The sequence below is a fragment of the Silene latifolia genome, chromosome 9 (assembly GCF_048544455.1).
Source record: "Silene latifolia isolate original U9 population chromosome 9, ASM4854445v1, whole genome shotgun sequence".
Taxonomy (NCBI): Eukaryota; Viridiplantae; Streptophyta; class Magnoliopsida; order Caryophyllales; family Caryophyllaceae; genus Silene; species Silene latifolia.
In genome coordinates, this window is record NC_133534.1 from 66,155,354 (window position 1) to 66,173,198 (window position 17,845).

The 17,845-nt window shown below is 37.2% G+C and overlaps 1 protein-coding gene across 1 annotated transcript; it reads left to right on the forward strand.

Annotated features, from left to right (window-relative positions):
* Positions 1 to 1,952: 1,952 nt before the first annotated feature.
* LOC141599884 (26S proteasome regulatory subunit 6A homolog) lies at positions 1,953 to 9,313 on the forward strand. Its single transcript, XM_074420015.1, has 10 exons — positions 1,953 to 2,222; positions 2,354 to 2,470; positions 4,311 to 4,418; positions 5,590 to 5,781; positions 5,862 to 6,053; positions 6,831 to 6,949; positions 7,880 to 7,967; positions 8,210 to 8,329; positions 8,435 to 8,575; positions 9,027 to 9,313. Exons 1-10 carry the CDS (start codon positions 2,118 to 2,120, stop codon positions 9,102 to 9,104), a joined length of 1,260 nt encoding a protein of 419 aa, XP_074276116.1. The 5' UTR covers positions 1,953 to 2,117; the 3' UTR covers positions 9,105 to 9,313.
* Positions 9,314 to 17,845: the final 8,532 nt, after the last annotated feature.

Sequence of the window (17,845 nt, forward strand, 5' to 3'; positions counted from 1 at the left end):
ACCTTAAATCTACCGGTCATTACGCGGTCGGATCGTTGCGGGTTTAAGTTGTTTTCGTGTGAGTTTTTCCAGGTTATTTCTAGGCAAGTTTCAGCCGATTTTTCAAAATGGGTCATCTTTTAACGGGTCTAAGGCCCTTTTTTTCGCTTATTTTCACCTACTTGATTCGATTCGGCTCGATTCGGCTCGATTCGATTGATTCGACTCCATTGATTCGATTCGATTCGATTCGGCTCCATTCGATTCGATTCGGCTCATTCAGCTCAGCTCCATTCGATTGATTGATTGATTCAGCTCCATTAAGTTCAGCTCATTTCAGCCTTACTCATCTTAAATTTAATAGTTATTATTAATTTTGTTATCAATAATACTATTTTTTAATATTATTCTTTATTATTATTATTATTATTATTATTATTATTATTATTATTATTATTATTATTATATTTAATAATAATGTTATTAATAATTTATTTATTATTATTATGAATATTATGAATATTATTATTAAAATGAATAATAATGTTGTTGTTGTTGTTGTTGTTGTTGTTGTTGTTGTTGTTGTTGTTGTTGTTGTTGTTGTTAAAATGAATAATAATGTTATTAATGTTAATAATAATATTATTTATTATTATTATTGTTATTATTATTATTATTAGTATTGTTGTTGTTGTGGTTGTTATAATTATTGGTATTATTATTAACTAACATTTATTATTAATATTATTGATGGGGCACGCCCAACCGACTTGACCCAATAGCCAATACGGGGTCATACAAGTCAACACGCTTGCCAACATGGTTACGGATTCGCTTGATACTCTACGAATCACGGATTGTTAAAAGCGAATTCTATTAACTGATTACTGAAAATACATATAACACATTTTCTATAAGCGAATCGCGAATCGATAAGGCGTATTCATAGCGAATATGGTAACCATGCTTGCCAGCCATCATTTGAGGTACACATAGAAATCTATAAATACCTCATTATTCACCCATCAATGGTAAAATACTTCTCACCAACAACTTCCTCTCTCTAGAAGTAAAACTACTCGAGCTACTATGAGAAGGCACAGAAACCTTAGCTTCAAGCAAGGTCCCAACTATCCACCAAGTCTGTAAGGCATCGGAGAAGGACCTGTGCGAACCCTCCGAGGCCCTATTTGTTACGCGTGAAAGATCCATCCGGAGAGAGCAAGCATAGGTTCGAGGTGCCATCGTCTCGAAAGGAGCGCGTTGACCCGACCCGGATTCGAGCAACGCTTACTTGAGTGTTTTTATTCGAAACAATTATTTTTACTAATATCATTATTAATATTGACATTATTATTTATTATTGTTATTAAGAATATTATTAGTAAAAAATTACTATTTTTTCATTATTATAATTTATGATTATTCATATACTCCTCCCTCTATCCCGGTCAATTGTTGTCCTTTGGTTTTTGGCACAAAAACCAAGGAAAGAAGGAGAGGACCAATTATAAATGACAAGCGGACCAAATTGAGTGTGAATGATCAAATTGCTCATCAAGTTCATTCTTAAAATAAAAAGGACAATAATTGAATGAGACACCCCAAAATGAAATAGGACAACAAATTAGGATGAGAGAGAGTATAATATTATAATTTTTTTCTTAAAAATATTAATTTTAGTATAAATAGTATTATACTATGAATATTATTATTAGTATGATTGATAATAACAATAATATTAAATATTATTATTATTATTAATATTAATATGATTATTCGATTGATCACTCAATTGACTTTTTATTTGATTCGATTGATTCAAATTTATTCATTCTATTCGATTGATTGATCCATTCAGCTCCATCGATTGATTGATTGATTTCAGCTCCATTGATTGATTCAGCTCGATTGATTCGATTATTCTATTGATTGATTGATTAAGTTAATTTCTAAAAAGCGAGAAAAAAAAGGCTAACCCCAACTCTAGATTGAATAATACGGGTAAATTGACAGCTTTGCCCTTCTCGTCAAGTAAATCTATTTATGCTAAACTCCCGAATACTCTTTCTTAAAACACGAGTTTAAAATAAATAAACTCTTTGCTCTCTCCTCTACAATATCCCTCCCGATTAACAATGGCGACGCCGATGGTTGAAGACGAAGATCAGTTAGCTCACTTGTCTACTGAAGATATTGTTCGCGCTTCTCGGATCCTCGATAACGAGATTCGTATACTTAAGGTCTTATCCTTTTCATGATTTCTCCCCCAATTTCAGGAATTTGCTTTTCTAGGGTTTCCAATTTCTCGATTTGATTTTGTGCCTTATTTGTTTTGCGAAGTTTTTTTTATTGATTTTGGTTTGAAATATAGGAGGAAGTCCATAGGTCGACTTTGGAATTAGATTCATTCAAGGAGAAGATTAAGGAGAATCAAGAGAAGATTAAGCTTAATAAACAACTTCCTTACCTTGTCGGAAATATCGTTGAGGTATAAACTTCTGTTGATTCTTCGATTGTTTGCGTTTTGTTGAGTTGTAAAAGTAGCTTATTTCATGTTGTTATGCTTGTTAGATTTCATTGTTGCTCAAAGATTTCTGCTTTGCTTATAATTTGAGGTGTTCACTCTTACCCTTTGTTTGCATATGGAAAGGGAGGAAAGGGGGAACGGAGGGAGCGAGATCTTCCTCCTCATCTGTCGGTTGTTAGAGGGTTTTTAATTTGTGATTTAAGAGCCAATGAATCCGGTTCCTTCCCCTCCAGTTTGGTAACCCCGCAAGAGATTACCAGCTAAATATCTCAATCAAAAGAAACGGTTAAGACGTCCAAGGCAGGCTTAGTATTTGGAGGGAGATGGAGGGAAGGTTGGGGGAGGGATACAAGTTCTTTTGCTCGGTAGCAAGTAGACTAGTAGGTATGAGCTAAATTGAGGGTAGACAAAGAGGGGATTCATTTTCTCTATTCTAAACTAATCAAAATCCCTTCCACCCCGCCTTCCTCCATCCTATTTCTGTATCCAAGCACAATCTGTGTCTATTTTGCTTATATGTTGTGTAAAAATAAGCGGATGTTTAACAATGATATGTGTTTAGCAGTTAGATTTTATTTTATAACTGAAAATTGGAATTCCACAATATCTTTTTTGAGGTATGAATGTTTATTATTAGTTTCTTTTGTCGACCTCGTTTTTGGTTGTTGCACTTTGAGGGCTTCATTATCTGCTAAACGGTTGCAGCGTAGGCCTTTATTGAATTCTTCTTTGCACTGCATTTCATTTTGCGGCGGAGCTTGAACCTAAACAAGAATACATATCATTTTTGCAACACGTCGTCTGATTAAGCTTCGTCAATGCAGTTGAATTAAATCTTTGTTGATATAAGCTCATAATTAGAATAGCAGGTTATGTTGAAAATAAACATGTAAAAAAGGATCCAAATGTCAAAGTCTCTTAGCAAAAAGAATCCAGAAAAAGAGGGTTATGGGTTATCAACACAGAACAACAATGGGAGTTTAAATTTGTAAACACAAATCACCTCAGGTTTTGTGTTTTTGACACTGAACGCCCTAGGCTGTTTCTTTCTATGCCTAAAAGATGGACCAATTTAGGAGTTTGTTAGTCAACCCGAAGTTACATAGGTTACATGTTTTTGTCTTTTCAGTATAAAGACTCCCTTGACAAGATTTTTTTTAGTACATTTGATTGCATTTCAATTTTGTTATGGTTGAGATGGATGGTTTGACATTGTGTTTTAACACTAAATTTAACCAGTTATTATTATGTTCGTAATTTTCACTGCATCATTTTTGAGAATTCTTTTATGAGAAGGGAGAAAGACAGAAAGTGGAGTGAGTTAGTGGTGAAGTTATGAACTTTATGCCCAAAACTACGGGTCATATTGTAAATTTGGGCGAAGTTTAGTAGAGCACATATATAATGGACAGGGAAAGAAAGTTGAAAGACCGGGCTAGATATATGATTTATGGTTTCAGTATATAATGTGTGCTTGAAAGTGGAACTTTTCTGGGTTACTGTATATACAGTTAGCTTGGTACTACTAGGATTTCATTGAACATTAGCTTAAGTGCTCCATCATCCATCGATGTCATGATGGTTATACAAGTTTATATTACACTATGCAATAGATCTTACATGATGTAAGCCATGTTGTATTTTTAAACGTCCTTAAGGACAAAGTATGAAATATCCACTGTTCATTTGCTCAATTGTCATGGACAATGTATCTAATATCCAGTAACCAATCTGAGAAGTTTGGGGGAAAAAGATGTTGGTACTAAACTTGTTTCTCGTTGTCTTATCTTTGTTGCTGAAGATACTGGAGATGAATCCTGAAGATGAAGCTGAAGAAGATGGTGCTAATATTGATCTAGACTCTCAACGGCAGGGAAAGTGCGTTGTGCTCAAAACATCAACCAGACAGGTGCGCAATCACACCTTTCATCTGTATAAACTTAATAATGTAAAATGTTTATTAATCGGAAAGTTTTGAAAATTAAGTGTGGAATATTGCTTTGTTGTTTTTGTGTGATGGGTAGTTTTTACTTTCTGTAATACATTTTCTTTCGGCCTTTTTTTTCCTTTTATTTTCATTGTTTACCCGTTTCTGTTCTTGGGGGAATCGGAATGGCAAGGTGGACACGCTACTTTCGAACCACTGTACACATAACCTGATAGTATTACTTTTTTGTTTGCTTCTTTTGGAGCAAACAGGGCCGTCTCTGAGATTTCAGGCCTGTGCAAAATCTTAAATCGGGGCCCTATATATAGTATTTTTCAACTTAAAGTATAAGTTTAATCTCGACTACTAAGGTATTGGAGCCCTATCAAATTAAGATGGCATAAAGATGAGACCATCTTTATAAGTTTTAGATTAAATTTGTATTAAATAAATTAAAGTGACATAAAATTATATTAAAGTATAAAGACGATCAGGATAAGTTATACGGTGTATTAACTTAGCTCAAACCCTTAAGGTTCAAGACGTAAGTTTGTCCAAAAAAAATGACAGCCATAGAGGCACATAGTAGTGGAACTCGGGACCTTATGCTGCATCAAAAACTTGACACAACAATTAGAACCATTAGACTACATTAAACTATGTGATAACATTTATTGTCAGAAAATACTTATATCTGATTTCTGTTTTTGTCACACTCCACAGACCAGTTTTGGGCCAAAATTTTTGGGGCCCTGTGCGCCCGCACGGGCCACACACCCTCAAAGAAGGGCCTGGGAGCAAATATTCACTTTTCTATCAAAACAAAAAAACGGAGACATAAAAGAAAAAAATCAATTCCACTAAAATCCAAAATTTAATCCAAAAGAATTATTTTTTTTTCCTACATTGTCTTACAAATAAGAGGGTTTCATAAGAAATGAGGGAGCTAAATTCGATTGCATTTACTCTATATCTCTTTTGAAGTACCAGTAGTTAGTAGTTACTAGTTTAATCACGAATCTGTCATCAATAGACTTAGCAGAAACATCTTCGGGCGTCTCTGGTGTACTGTCACCATTGATGTCTATTGTATTTTTGTACCACTTTCATGGTATCCTTGGTAATTTCATATTGGTGTTCTAACTGATTGCAGACTATATTTTTGCCTGTGGTTGGACTTGTTGATCCTGATAAGCTAAAGCCTGGTGATTTGGTTGGGGTCAACAAAGATAGTTATCTGATTCTTGATACATTGCCATCTGAATATGATTCCCGGGTAAAGGCAATGGAAGTTGATGAGAAGCCTACCGAAGATTACAGTGATATTGGAGGATTGGAGAAAGAGGCAAGTTTAACTTTTGCTTTTCTAGTAAGGCTGATATCTGTGCCTAGTACATTATATAACTACCTTTTTGTCTTCATCAGATTCAAGAGTTAGTTGAGGCTATAGTTTTGCCAATGACTCACCAAGAGAGGTTTCAGACTATAGGCATTCGCCCCCCAAAGGGAGTGCTTCTTTATGGACCTCCGGGGACAGGAAAAACTCTCATGGCACGAGCATGTGCGGCACAGACAAATGCCACTTTTTTGAAGTTAGCAGGTCCACAGCTTGTCCAGGTCTGTTCTTTTCTATGGAACTCAGTTTTGTAAATTGTATACTGATAATGTAGAGTCAATAGGCAAGTTTAACCGATTGATCATTGTTTATCCCCTTTTGGATAACTAATCACTACCTACTAGTCAGTGTTGTCTTAATGAGAAAATCTTCACATCAAATTGGATGATTTATATCTCACATGAAATTGTTATATGAGTTGTACTCCGCTCAGCTTTTGAGTTCATATTATCTGCAACCTTGCGGCGGGTTTAAAGATTTGCCCTTTCGAAAACGAGGATGTTCCCTTCACATTAAGCAGCTAGTCTTAGCAAGTGTTATTGACCTCAACCCTTTCATTAATTTAGGGCTATTTTGGAATTAATTCCAGATGAAAGCAGGGCTCTAGAGAGTAGAAAATAATCCCAGATCCCTCTGTGATCAACTCTTTGATTAACTCAATTTTTAGTTGGGCAAGTGAAAGCAATTTTTCCCTCTGTTGATTTGAAGTCATTGCCTTATGAAACCTATATTTCATGTTGATTAACTTAGGCATGGCTTTATGAGGTGTAGTGGTGCCTCTATTCTTCCTTCTTTTAATCTGTTAACTTGTGATATTCTTTCTTCTCACCTGTTATACTGTGATTTTGTTTAACTGTGCCCTTCTAATTGCTCTAGCATGGTAATCTTGTAAATCCTCGTTAATTAATTTGCCTTTAGTAGGTTTTGTTATCTTAATGAGGGCATTTGCTGGTTCACTAAATATAGTGATTTTCTGATGCTATGTTTGCATGACTTAGATGTTTATTGGAGATGGCGCAAAACTTGTGCGTGACGCTTTTCAACTTGCCAAAGAGAAGGCTCCTTGCATCATATTTATTGATGAGATTGATGCTATTGGTACGAAGCGTTTTGACAGGCAAGTGTTTGCTTTAGTAGAATCAATTATCTTCTTTTTGGTTTGTTTGTTAATTATTTCCATTTGATTTACGAGTTTTTAACTTCACAAATTCTCATGAGATGACCTTCTGATCTTAACATTAAAAGAACCATGTTAATATAAGGGGTAGTCACTCCGTTATTATCGGGCTAATGGGCATATGGTAGAGTTTTTAGTTAAATGGAGGCATGTCACATACACACGTTATGTTACCATGAGACTAAAGGAGACTGATGCATTGGTGATACAAACGTCGGAAAGAAGGGGTGAGGAATGGAGAAGAGGGTTGCTGGAAAGGAAGGAGGGAAGTGGAATGGAGCCTTTGTGCTTCCCTTCCATCATTTCTCATGTTGGATAGATTTTTATTTGTCTTGTATGAGTGAATTTCCTTGTAATCCAATGAGAAATTGTTCCCTTCCATGTCCCTTTAGATCCTTCCGTCCAGACAAATCTAATTGTTTGACCTTTGAATTTAGTAACAAATTTTGTCACCTTCACACTAACCCTTTGTTTGGATGCAAAAAAAGAGGGCGGGAAGGAGAAGGTAAATGTCCCTTTAAATCCTTCCAAGTTCCATCCAGACGAAGGGTAATTGTTTGATCTTTGGAATTAGTAACGTCGTTTGTCACCTAATCACCTTAGACACTAACCCTTTCTTTGGATACATAAAAGGGAAAGGAAGGAAAGGGGAAATTTACCAAAGTTATTTTCCTTCCAAATCGTTCCTTTATTGAAGGGATTTTGATCTGCATTCTAGGAGGAACATGGAGGAATCCATTTCCTGCTCCCTATTTCCTTCCAATTTAATTTTGCTAACAAAAAAAAGGAAATAATTCCCCTCGATTTTCCGTGTATTGTTGTCTGGGCGTAGTTTAGATTTTGAATAACTTTGTTATTCATGTGATGCAGTGAAGTAAGTGGCGATAGGGAGGTGCAGCGTACTATGCTGGAACTGCTCAATCAGCTTGATGGCTTTAGTAGCGATGAGAGAATCAAGGTAAGCTGCGTATATTTGTTCATACTTTCCTCGCATCCCTCCAAATATAAGATTTGGGCATTAAATTGCTTGCTTGATCTCCATGTTGCTCATTTCAACAGGCTTGTGTGTTAATATTTCATCTTAATCAATTACTTGAACAATTAGCCTTTGTGTGGAACACTCACATATAAAGACCAACCTTAAATCACAAATATTCTAGATATCCTGGTTCTGAACTTCTAATATATGTTATCTGCCAGGTCATTGCAGCTACCAATAGGCCAGATATTCTGGATCCTGCCCTTATGCGATCTGGTCGTCTGGACCGTAAAATTGAGTTCCCTCACCCCAATGAGGAGGCCAGAGCCCGAATTATGCAGGTATTTTTCTGGAAACTTACTTAGTTTTCATGTATTATACATTAATTATTATGTTCATTTCCCTTTGTGGAAGACTAATATCCACCTATTTTGCTCTTACTGCAGATTCACTCTAGAAAGATGAATGTTCACCCAGATGTGAACTTTGAAGAATTAGCTCGCTCCACAGATGACTTCAATGGTGCGCAGTTGAAGGCTGTTTGTGTTGAGGCTGGAATGTTAGCTCTCCGTCGAGATGCTACCGAGGTATCCCTCTCTCTCTCCTGTTTGTCTCTATTATGCACTGTAGTCATGGAAGGTCAATTATGTAGTACTAGTACTCCCTGGCTTCTTATTAAAAGAAGCAAAAAAATAGTGCAAGATTTACGAAATAAAAAAAAAACAGGTTTGTGGGAGTACAACAATGTCATTTGACCTTTCCTCTCTCATTCCCATTAGAAGAAGTACTCCGTAGTTGCTCAAGGAGTCAAAAGAAACAGTTGACAATGTCAAAAGAGTTTTTTTGCATACAAAAAAACGAAGTACTTCGTAACTAATTACACTAATTTTGTGTAAGACCGTTGTACATTAACAATGGTTCTTAGTCCTTGAAAGCACTTAAAACCTCTCTTTTGTGGATTTGTGTATTTTTGAGGTTAGTCATGGTAATTGTTCATTTGGCATTTCACACGGATTCTAATTGGTTTGACGTTAATAGGTAAACCATGAAGACTTTAATGAAGGAATTATACAGGTGCAGGCAAAAAAGAAGGCTAGCTTGAACTACTATGCATAGAAGATTTTTCACCTTGCTTTTGATGGTTTTTAATTTTCTGTGTTTGTTGTACTCCATGCATCAAGTTTTTTGCTATAATTTGTTTATTAAAAACTGAAATATCGATTGCAATACAAATTGTAGCGTTAGCCGTTAGGGGCCCAAAGTTCTAAGGTTGTGTTGTGGCATCTGATGTTTTTTTTCCGAATTATAAGAATAATTTTACTCTAGTATTGTCATACTCATACCCCTTTCTGACCGAACAATAAGGGACAGCATTCTGAATATGTCCACTCCGCTCTGTTACTTGTGCTATTGATTCTCTGTTTTTGGGGTGCAAAGACCCTTGCCTTCAACCCCAACTAGTGTAGTAGGTGGCTGAACGAGGTCAGTGGTGATCGAGCAAAATGGGGTATGATGGTTCAAATTGATTATAGGTGGTGATACCACATGATGTTTGTAAAGGGAGGAATCCGCATATTAGGAGCCTTCCATGGCGGCTACTTTTATCCCTGATTCTCTTCCATAGGTTTATTAATGATCGAAAAACTCGCGTGGTATCCTAGCTTGTGATCACGAGTTCAGAAAAACGCCTTTTTGGCCAAACGGTGGTCTTGTAAAACAATTGATATGGTGAAAAGATCACCGGTTATGTAATTTCTGATCAAGAGATATCATCAATTAAAGTCTATTCGATTAAAAATATTTGATAGGCAAATACTCCCCTAATCAAGAGTTCAAAATGCGATCGATTAGAAAAAAATTTATTAATCTGTTTGTTAGCCAAACTAACAATAAAAAATGTGGAAGGTAATTGCCAAATAGGTAACAGAAGTGAAGGACAGTCAGAAGATTACAAAAAGAAAAGAAAAAGTTCAATTTTCTTTATTTTTTTTTTTCGACAAAGCTTTAATTTACTTAAATAGTCTAGCCCATAATTTTCTTAACTTTTTGGTCAATACATATGTTCTTTTTTTTGTTTTTGTTTTTTTGGCAGCATGAAATAAAGGGAAGGGATCCTACATTTCCATGGCTGACGTGCAAGACCGTGAGCAATCCTATTTAAACCTCTAGGCAAGAAACTAAAACATAAACAATGAAAGCATGAAGTAGAATAAGAAATATCTTCCAGGATTCCTTTGATAATGTGATGTTTGCGCTCAATTCCTGCAATTTGATAAACCAGGTGGAGGCAATCCGTGGCCACCTCCAAATGTAGAATTCCACGATCACGTGCCCAATCCAGAACCCTCCTGATGCCCATCACCTCTGCTTGTAGTGCTGATTCCGCTCTCATCTTGACTCCCCCTTCAAAAAAGATATTCCCTCCCATATCATACGCCACCCATCTAATCGCCGCATCATACATTCTATACCAACTCGCATCCACCTTCACCCTTATAGTTTGACAAGTCCCAGATTTACCAATAACATAGAAAAGATGGCAGTTACGAATCCTAGTATGGCAATCCTCGGCATTCCCCCAAGATTAAGTTGTTACCATTATCCTTCACCTCCCCACCTACCTGATTAGCGCGAATAGCCATACTAACCAAATGCGAGCAGCTTTCAAAGAACAATTGAGGGTAGCATTTTGCACCTCTAAAAATAATATTATTGCGCAAAACCCATATATTCCATAGTGTAGCAAGAAACTGCAGAATCCGCTGCTCACTTTCCTCTAGCTTATCAAAATATAAAATCCAATTAATTATCCACTCTCCAATACTCAGATGTGAGACCCGGCTTGTATTGAGCCCTAACTGAGAACCTGCCCAAATTCGCGAAACAATACAACAATCCCTAAACAAATGTTTCAAGGATTAGATCTCCTGTCTATTCATGCAACAAATATGACACGAGTGATCTGTTAGCACGTTCCTTTTGAGAAATTCCTTCCCTACAGGAAGCGAGCCTGTTAAAATTTTCCATACTAAGACTTTCCACATCTGAGGACCGGGAAGCTACCATAACCTAGACTTGCAGAAATTCCTACCAAAATCACCTATTCTCGTTCGATCTTTGCTCGACCCTTTCTGTTACATAAATCGACTAAACAGAATCCCGTAACCACTCTTAACTGTGTATGAACCACAACTAGTATGGATCCAATGGACCTCATCCCTTCTTCTAGATCTACAGGAAGGAATAGCAAGGATTCGTTCTACACACTCATCCTTAAAAAGTAGCTCAACCATATCCTCCTTCCATTCCTCCTCATTTAGTCTTAGGTCTTTAACCTTCAAATCCTTGGGCTTTTTGATAACTGCTACCACATACAATCCCATTTTTACCAACTGCTACCAAATAAATATTTCTTTAAAAACTACTACCTATATATTAGGTTCGGATAGTAAATCACTACCACTTAACCACGAACCTCCAAATGGCGCGTGATTAGACCAGAACGCCCCTACTTTACACACTCATCATTCATTCCTTCACTTACCCACACACTTCCCTCTCCAACCTAACTTTATTTTACCCATCAATTGTTCTAAAAATCTAAACCTAATTACTTAGAATTAAATTGGTCAATCATAAATTCCTCTCAATGAAACTTATTCCCTCCTTAAATCTCCGAAGTATGTCTTGGTACAGTATTTATCTTGTTTTTTTATTGTATTAAATCCTCTCAATAACAACCAAACACCTATCATTAAAAATTCATTACGACATTTGGGTTTTGTGTGATATTGATAAAGATTCAACATTTTCTTCAATTTTGCTATTAGAGTACATTTGGAGTCCGGGCCTAAAATCGTCTTCATTTTCTGATAGCCATTAAAATGCCGAGTCGGAATGTTCTGGAATGTTCCGGATATTTCTATTCCATATTTTATAAATCTTTTAGTCTTTGGTAAACAATTTCCCGTAATATTCACACAAAATATTAAGGAAAACCAAATTATTCCGTTATTCCATAATTAAAACACGGAAATCTTTCTTCCGCAGGAGGAAACCACTTGGGAATAGACGCAGCAGATGCCGCGCCTCTTCCAAGAGACGCAGTGCCTGCTGCACCTCTTCCCAAGTCCTTTCTTGCGTATTTTTCGTATCTTTTCATATCTTTTCGAGATTCACTTCCAAAGTCTCTCCGAAAACCCTACTTCCTCCACATGATAAGTATAAATAGAGACCTTCGGTCTCACATATTTCTCACGCGAGTGTCCGCCCTTCTCTTCTCCCTTTGCATTCTAGACCACGTTCTTACTTTTTGGCGTCTACGTGCTTGAACATTCGACCACGTAAGCTCGGATCCTTCTGAGTACCAGCCTCGTTTTGCATGACCGACCAATTTGACCAACTCCACCATAATCAACTTTAATCAACTTTAATCGTTTTCCTCTTACGAGGGCACTTTCGTTACATTCGAGTCGAGCATCACTAATCGTAAACTTAGTTCATCTCGTTTCGTCAAACATGTAAGTCTGAGGGTGTAAATCCTTCTTTTATTTATTGTTATTTATCTTTTGTAATCATATTGTAAGATTTGTGTCGAAAATACAATTAAAACCGATTTATAAAACCATGCTTTAAAACCCTTTTTACGGATTATCAGAGGACAACCGTCGAGAAAGGACGCAGCAACTGCTGCGCCTCTTCGAAGGAGCGCAGTACCTGCTGCGCCTCTTCGTGAGGCTGCCGCAGTTCCTGCTTCCTTTATTCTTCCTTCGTCTTTTGTTAACTCGTTCGTTCTTTTTCTTTTGCTTTCGTTCCTTCCTTGTTTTAACGTAACAATCTAAACATAACAATTTGACACCTATTGTTCATCACCATTAGTAATTAATTCATCTCATTAATTCCCGACTTAAATCCCTTATAACCAATATTTGCGGGTTTTCGTCATTAAAGTCAATCCGGGTTGTAGAAATTCGATTCATTCATATTGGGTTTCTGGAATTCGATCTTTGATATATTTCTCACCTGTTTACTATCGTATATATCATTAATCCGTCATTAGTTCATCGTATTTAACCTAATTAATTAGTTTAGTTCATTAATTTGTTAATTAACCTTGTAAATCTTGTAATAATTCGTCCTAATTCCGTTTTCATCCATGTTTATTGTTTTATGACCATTAATCATATGTAAATAACCTGCTAATCACTTCCGTCCGAGTAAATATACTAATCAATCATTAAAATCACCCAACGAACATTAACAATCCGCAATTTCGGCTTCACAGCCAAAACTGAGCCAAGGAACAGACGCAGCGACTGCTGCGCCTCTTCCAGAGGGCGCAGCTCTGCTGCGCCTGTTCCTGGCTGATTTCTGTCCCTGAACTCCCGTTTTGCCTTGACTTAGTTTATTTAATTACGTATTTAATTAACTATTATTCGTATTATCGCCTTAATTCCTGTTCGTTTATTTCATTCCATTATTCTTTCTTTTCTTAAATTATCCGTTTTAGATGTATTTTCGATATAAATCAATTAAACCCGATGTAATTATTGTAATTTTCTTTATTGTAATTTTCCTTTATTGTATTTATCGTTGTATTTCTTTATTATTGCTTGTATGTCTCTCACATGTAATTAACATTAAATCCCTACTTCGACCCAATGTATGTTAAATACGTGATAACCGACTTAGTATTAATCTTCACATGCTAGGATTAACTCTATGGATGTTGCATTGCATGCATATAATCGACAATACATCGAGTATAAATCATTTCCCTAATCATTAGTAGAGGCCACTATCGAGGCGGGCGGGATTAGGTGTTCGATCAAAAGAGCTTCCTAATACGTACCCTCACCCCTTATTCCAGATCTCTGTGAACATCCGTGTTCATTGGCATCCACGAGAGTCATTCTAGACATAGAATGCTAAGGGTAACGAGTTCTTGGTGTTCATGTCACTACTTTGTGTCTTGACATGACACGAGGTATTCGAACGGTTTCCAATTCTCCACAATAAATTGGTGGCGACTCCACAAATGCAAACGCTTGTTCTCCCTCCCAAGCGCCCCCGTGGGCCCATTGTCCACAGTTTGGCGACTCCGCTGGGGATAATACACTTACGTGTAGCCAAGGGTGAAACTTGAACAAGGTTAGGGAATAGTTTGTACAAGAAAATTGTTGGTTTTCATAACTCGGTCTTCCTAGATCGTTTATTCGGCCTTCCTAGGCCCAACCCAACCCATTAGACCAATCGTCCCGTCTAAACGGTCCTAATTACTATTTGGGCCTAAGGATGGATAGCGATTGATGTCATCCATACCATGGTGCTTACTCTTGTTTGTATCTGTAATACTCCGTATTTATGAGTCTTTGGGTACTCTATCGAGTAGGCCTTACTCTGTCGAGTAAGGGTGAGTTGCGTTTTAAAATAGTTTCTGACCTGTTGGGTACTCGATCGAGTAACTAGGATACTCGATCGAGTAAGGGGGAACTCGATCGAGTACCTTAGCTACTCGATCGAGTAGTAGGTTCTGAGGAGTTATTTCTCGGGTTTTGTTAATTATGCGATTAAGATATATAACCTTTTCCGTCATCATTCTAAACACTTATGCAAAACCTAATTTTCTTGTCAAAGAGAGAAAGCAATCACGTTCATCCCTTTAATCGCATTGTTAGCAAATCCGGAGTTTGGAAGGCGGTTTTCATCGTTTGATATACCGTTGAGATCCTTGCGTCGAGGGTAAGATCTATGTACCCTTTTTATTGTCTTTCCTTTAAGTTGGTTAAACCCTAATATGGGGATTTGGGGGGTTTTGTGTAGATTGTGATTTGGTAGTGTTTATGTGTTTGTATGATAGGAGGAGGTTTTGTAGAAGAAGCTTTTTGATACTTTGTAGAGAGACCGTCTCGATAGTTGTGCTTTCGGGTAGGATTTCTACTCGTATTAGTCCCATAATGGGATGATTGTGATGTGTTGAGATTGATTGTTTGCTATAGTAATCGTATTGTGTGGTTTGTGATTGTGATTGTGATTAGTTGTCTATGTTTCTCGGCGTGCCCTCGGTGAGTGGGGTCACTTGCGGGAGTGGCTTCACGCCCTAGTTTCTCCTTCAGTGGAACCCGCCACAGAAGGGATGTGCACATTAATGGACGGGGTTATCGCTCATTATGAGGAGCGGGGATTTGGTGGGTACGGCTGCGGTCCCCATCTGGCGGGATCTGGTCCAGTGGACGATCGGTGATTGAGATTGTTGGGATTGGTGTGATTGTGTGTGTGTGTGACGGTTAAGTTGTCTGTTTATCTTATTGTTGATATATAAACGTGTGATTAGTACGACCCGTTTAAATGTTTTAAAAACGTGGTGATCCATTCGGGGTGGTGAGCGATTATTGAGCGGTATGATATGACGCGTATGTGATAGCTGGAATGAGTCATCACGTGGCGATTAGAAGTCTTCATTTGTGTCGAGATGATGTTTTATAGCTTTGATAGTTTTAGCGTGAGACCGTCCGAGAATCTTGTATTTCTTTTTATCAGTTTGGAATTGCTATGTAATCACTTTAAACTTTATTTACTTTTAAAGTTGTTTCGTTATTGTCTTATGAATATCATGCCTCGGGTAACCGAGATGGTGGCATCCTTATACCTGAGTGGTCCTGGTAAGGCACTTGGAGTATGGGGGTGTTAGTGACCCCTGTTTTGGGTCATATGCTTATCTTTTGACATTCGTTGCATATTATGTTTAATTCAAAGTGGTTATTTTGCTTCTTTATGCATTGTTTTACATGTATGTTGGTCTTGATACGTAAGTTACCCAATCTTATGGGGTGGTGAGTGGCACCTTTTGGTGAGTATGAGTTTGGTGGGAGGAGATGAGCTATATGTGGTTGCGATAGATAGTGGAAAACGAAAAGATTGAAAGTAAGGATATCGTATGGCTTAATTGAGAGATCGTTATGGCTTAATTGAGACATAGAGCATGTTTTCTGAGTTGAGAAGAGTGATATGATTGTGTGATGAGTAACGTAAAAGCAAGTGAATATGGGCAAGGGATGATGCGAGTCTAAGGAACGTGAGAATAAAAAGATTGAAAGTAAGGATGTGGATAGTGGCAGCTTAAGATGTGTAAAAAAATTATGGAGGGAGATGGTCAGGAGTCGTGTGGGTTATGGATATATGTAGTGAAAGTTCGTTTTAAAGGGGGTTGAGAAGAGTGGTAAACAGTGAACTTTGTGGAGACATGTCGCGAGGTAGATTTGTACACAGTGAGTGAGTTTAGGAGATTTGGTTTATTAAGAGATGAAACTACTGTGGGATTTCCTTGGGCATTTAACGGTATGAAATGAATTCTGATTTCTAAAGAGGTACAAAGGAGATACAATTGTTTAAACAGTGAATGTTGATTTTATGGATAGATTAGTGGCAAATGTGAGTGATAGCATAATAAGAGAAGATCCATGGTAAGAAAGAGTGAGATGATATCGATATAAAATAATGGGATTTGAGTTTTGGAGCGATGAGAAGGTAATTGGTGCACTAAAGGGTTAGATAGAAGTAATAAGGAGTTGAGCTATTAAATGGTATTGTTGAGTATAAAGAGAAAAGAAGGATAAAAGGAAGCTGAGAAAAATGTTCACCGGAGTTATGCAACATAAAAGTAAGGAATCGTCGAGACGTATGATACTATCAAGAGTAAGTAAGTTAATGGTTATACAGAAGTTTCAGGACAACATGATTAATCATGAGTTTCGAGGAATTAAGGGAGTAAGAAGTTGGTAGAATATCTGCATGATATGAGATTTTGGTGGAGAGTTAGATGATGACATAATTAAGAATAGTATTGGGAAGAATGTTGAGGTAATTTTGTTGATGGATTCGATGTTCGTTATTTGGGATGTTAACCAGAGATAGGAAAGAAATCGTGATGTTTAGAGATGAGTGTAAGAGGTTTGATGTCCGGACAGTGGTAGTGTTATGGTTTGTGACTAGTGGTTAAGGGTGATGGTATATTAGAAAGGTAACAATTCTAAAGAGGCTGATTTTGCAGAGACCAGATTGCTATGTATGGTTGTGAGAGAGTATAAGGTGTGGTTATATGAGGCGGTTGTTAGTAGTTGAGTATTACTAGTATGGTTATATTTAGCATGAGTTGATGGTTATGCGAATGGGAGAACCTGTTATGAGGGGCATACGAGTTAAGCTCGGGTGAGAGGTAACTTTTATAAGGTGGTAACTTACGTGATCAGGATTGACTGGTTGGGATGTGATTACGAGTCGGTGATATATAAATGTTTGTGTGAGGTTCGACCTCACGAGAAGCGGTATGGTGTGATAGTTATAAAGATGTTATATGAATGTTTGTGATATATGTAGGGTACGACAATCTGATGGAATGAGGCTAAAAAGGCAATAATTTGATTGATTTGGCATGGCTAGTTATAATTTTATGTGCATTGATAACACATGCGTATTTCGTGAAATGGTAGAGATGATGTTCATGAGGTGCTTATCTGTTTATCCATATACTATGTTGCGTTGTGATTTAATAAAGTGGATTTGAGTAAGTTTTTCTTGTCTGAGAAGTTATGCTGAGTCAGTGTTTATGGGTTTGAGTAAGTTGTGATGTCTATCGGTGCGGTTGTGGTGCCTCGGGTGGTGATCCGAGCACGGTACTTCGTGTTGTGATGCGGGTATTTTCGCACTGCGGTGCGGTTGTTGGTGACGATGTTGTGATGCCGTCACCGGTTGTGGTGGAGTAGGCGGGATGATTATGATTCGAGTTTTCGAAAGTGCATACCAGTTATGCATAGATTGTTGTTTTGTTTGTTGTTGTTCTTTGTGAGTTTTGGTTGAAC

Coding starts and splice junctions, on each gene's coding strand:
- LOC141599884 (XM_074420015.1), top strand. CDS start 2,118: ATGGCGACGCCGATGGTTGAAGACGAAGATCAGTTAGCTCACTTGTCT. Junction 2,223..2,353: donor ACGAGATTCGTATACTTAAG/GTCTTATCCTTT, acceptor TTTGAAATATAG/GAGGAAGTCCATAGGTCGAC. Junction 5,782..5,861: donor TTGGAGGATTGGAGAAAGAG/GCAAGTTTAACT, acceptor TGTCTTCATCAG/ATTCAAGAGTTAGTTGAGGC.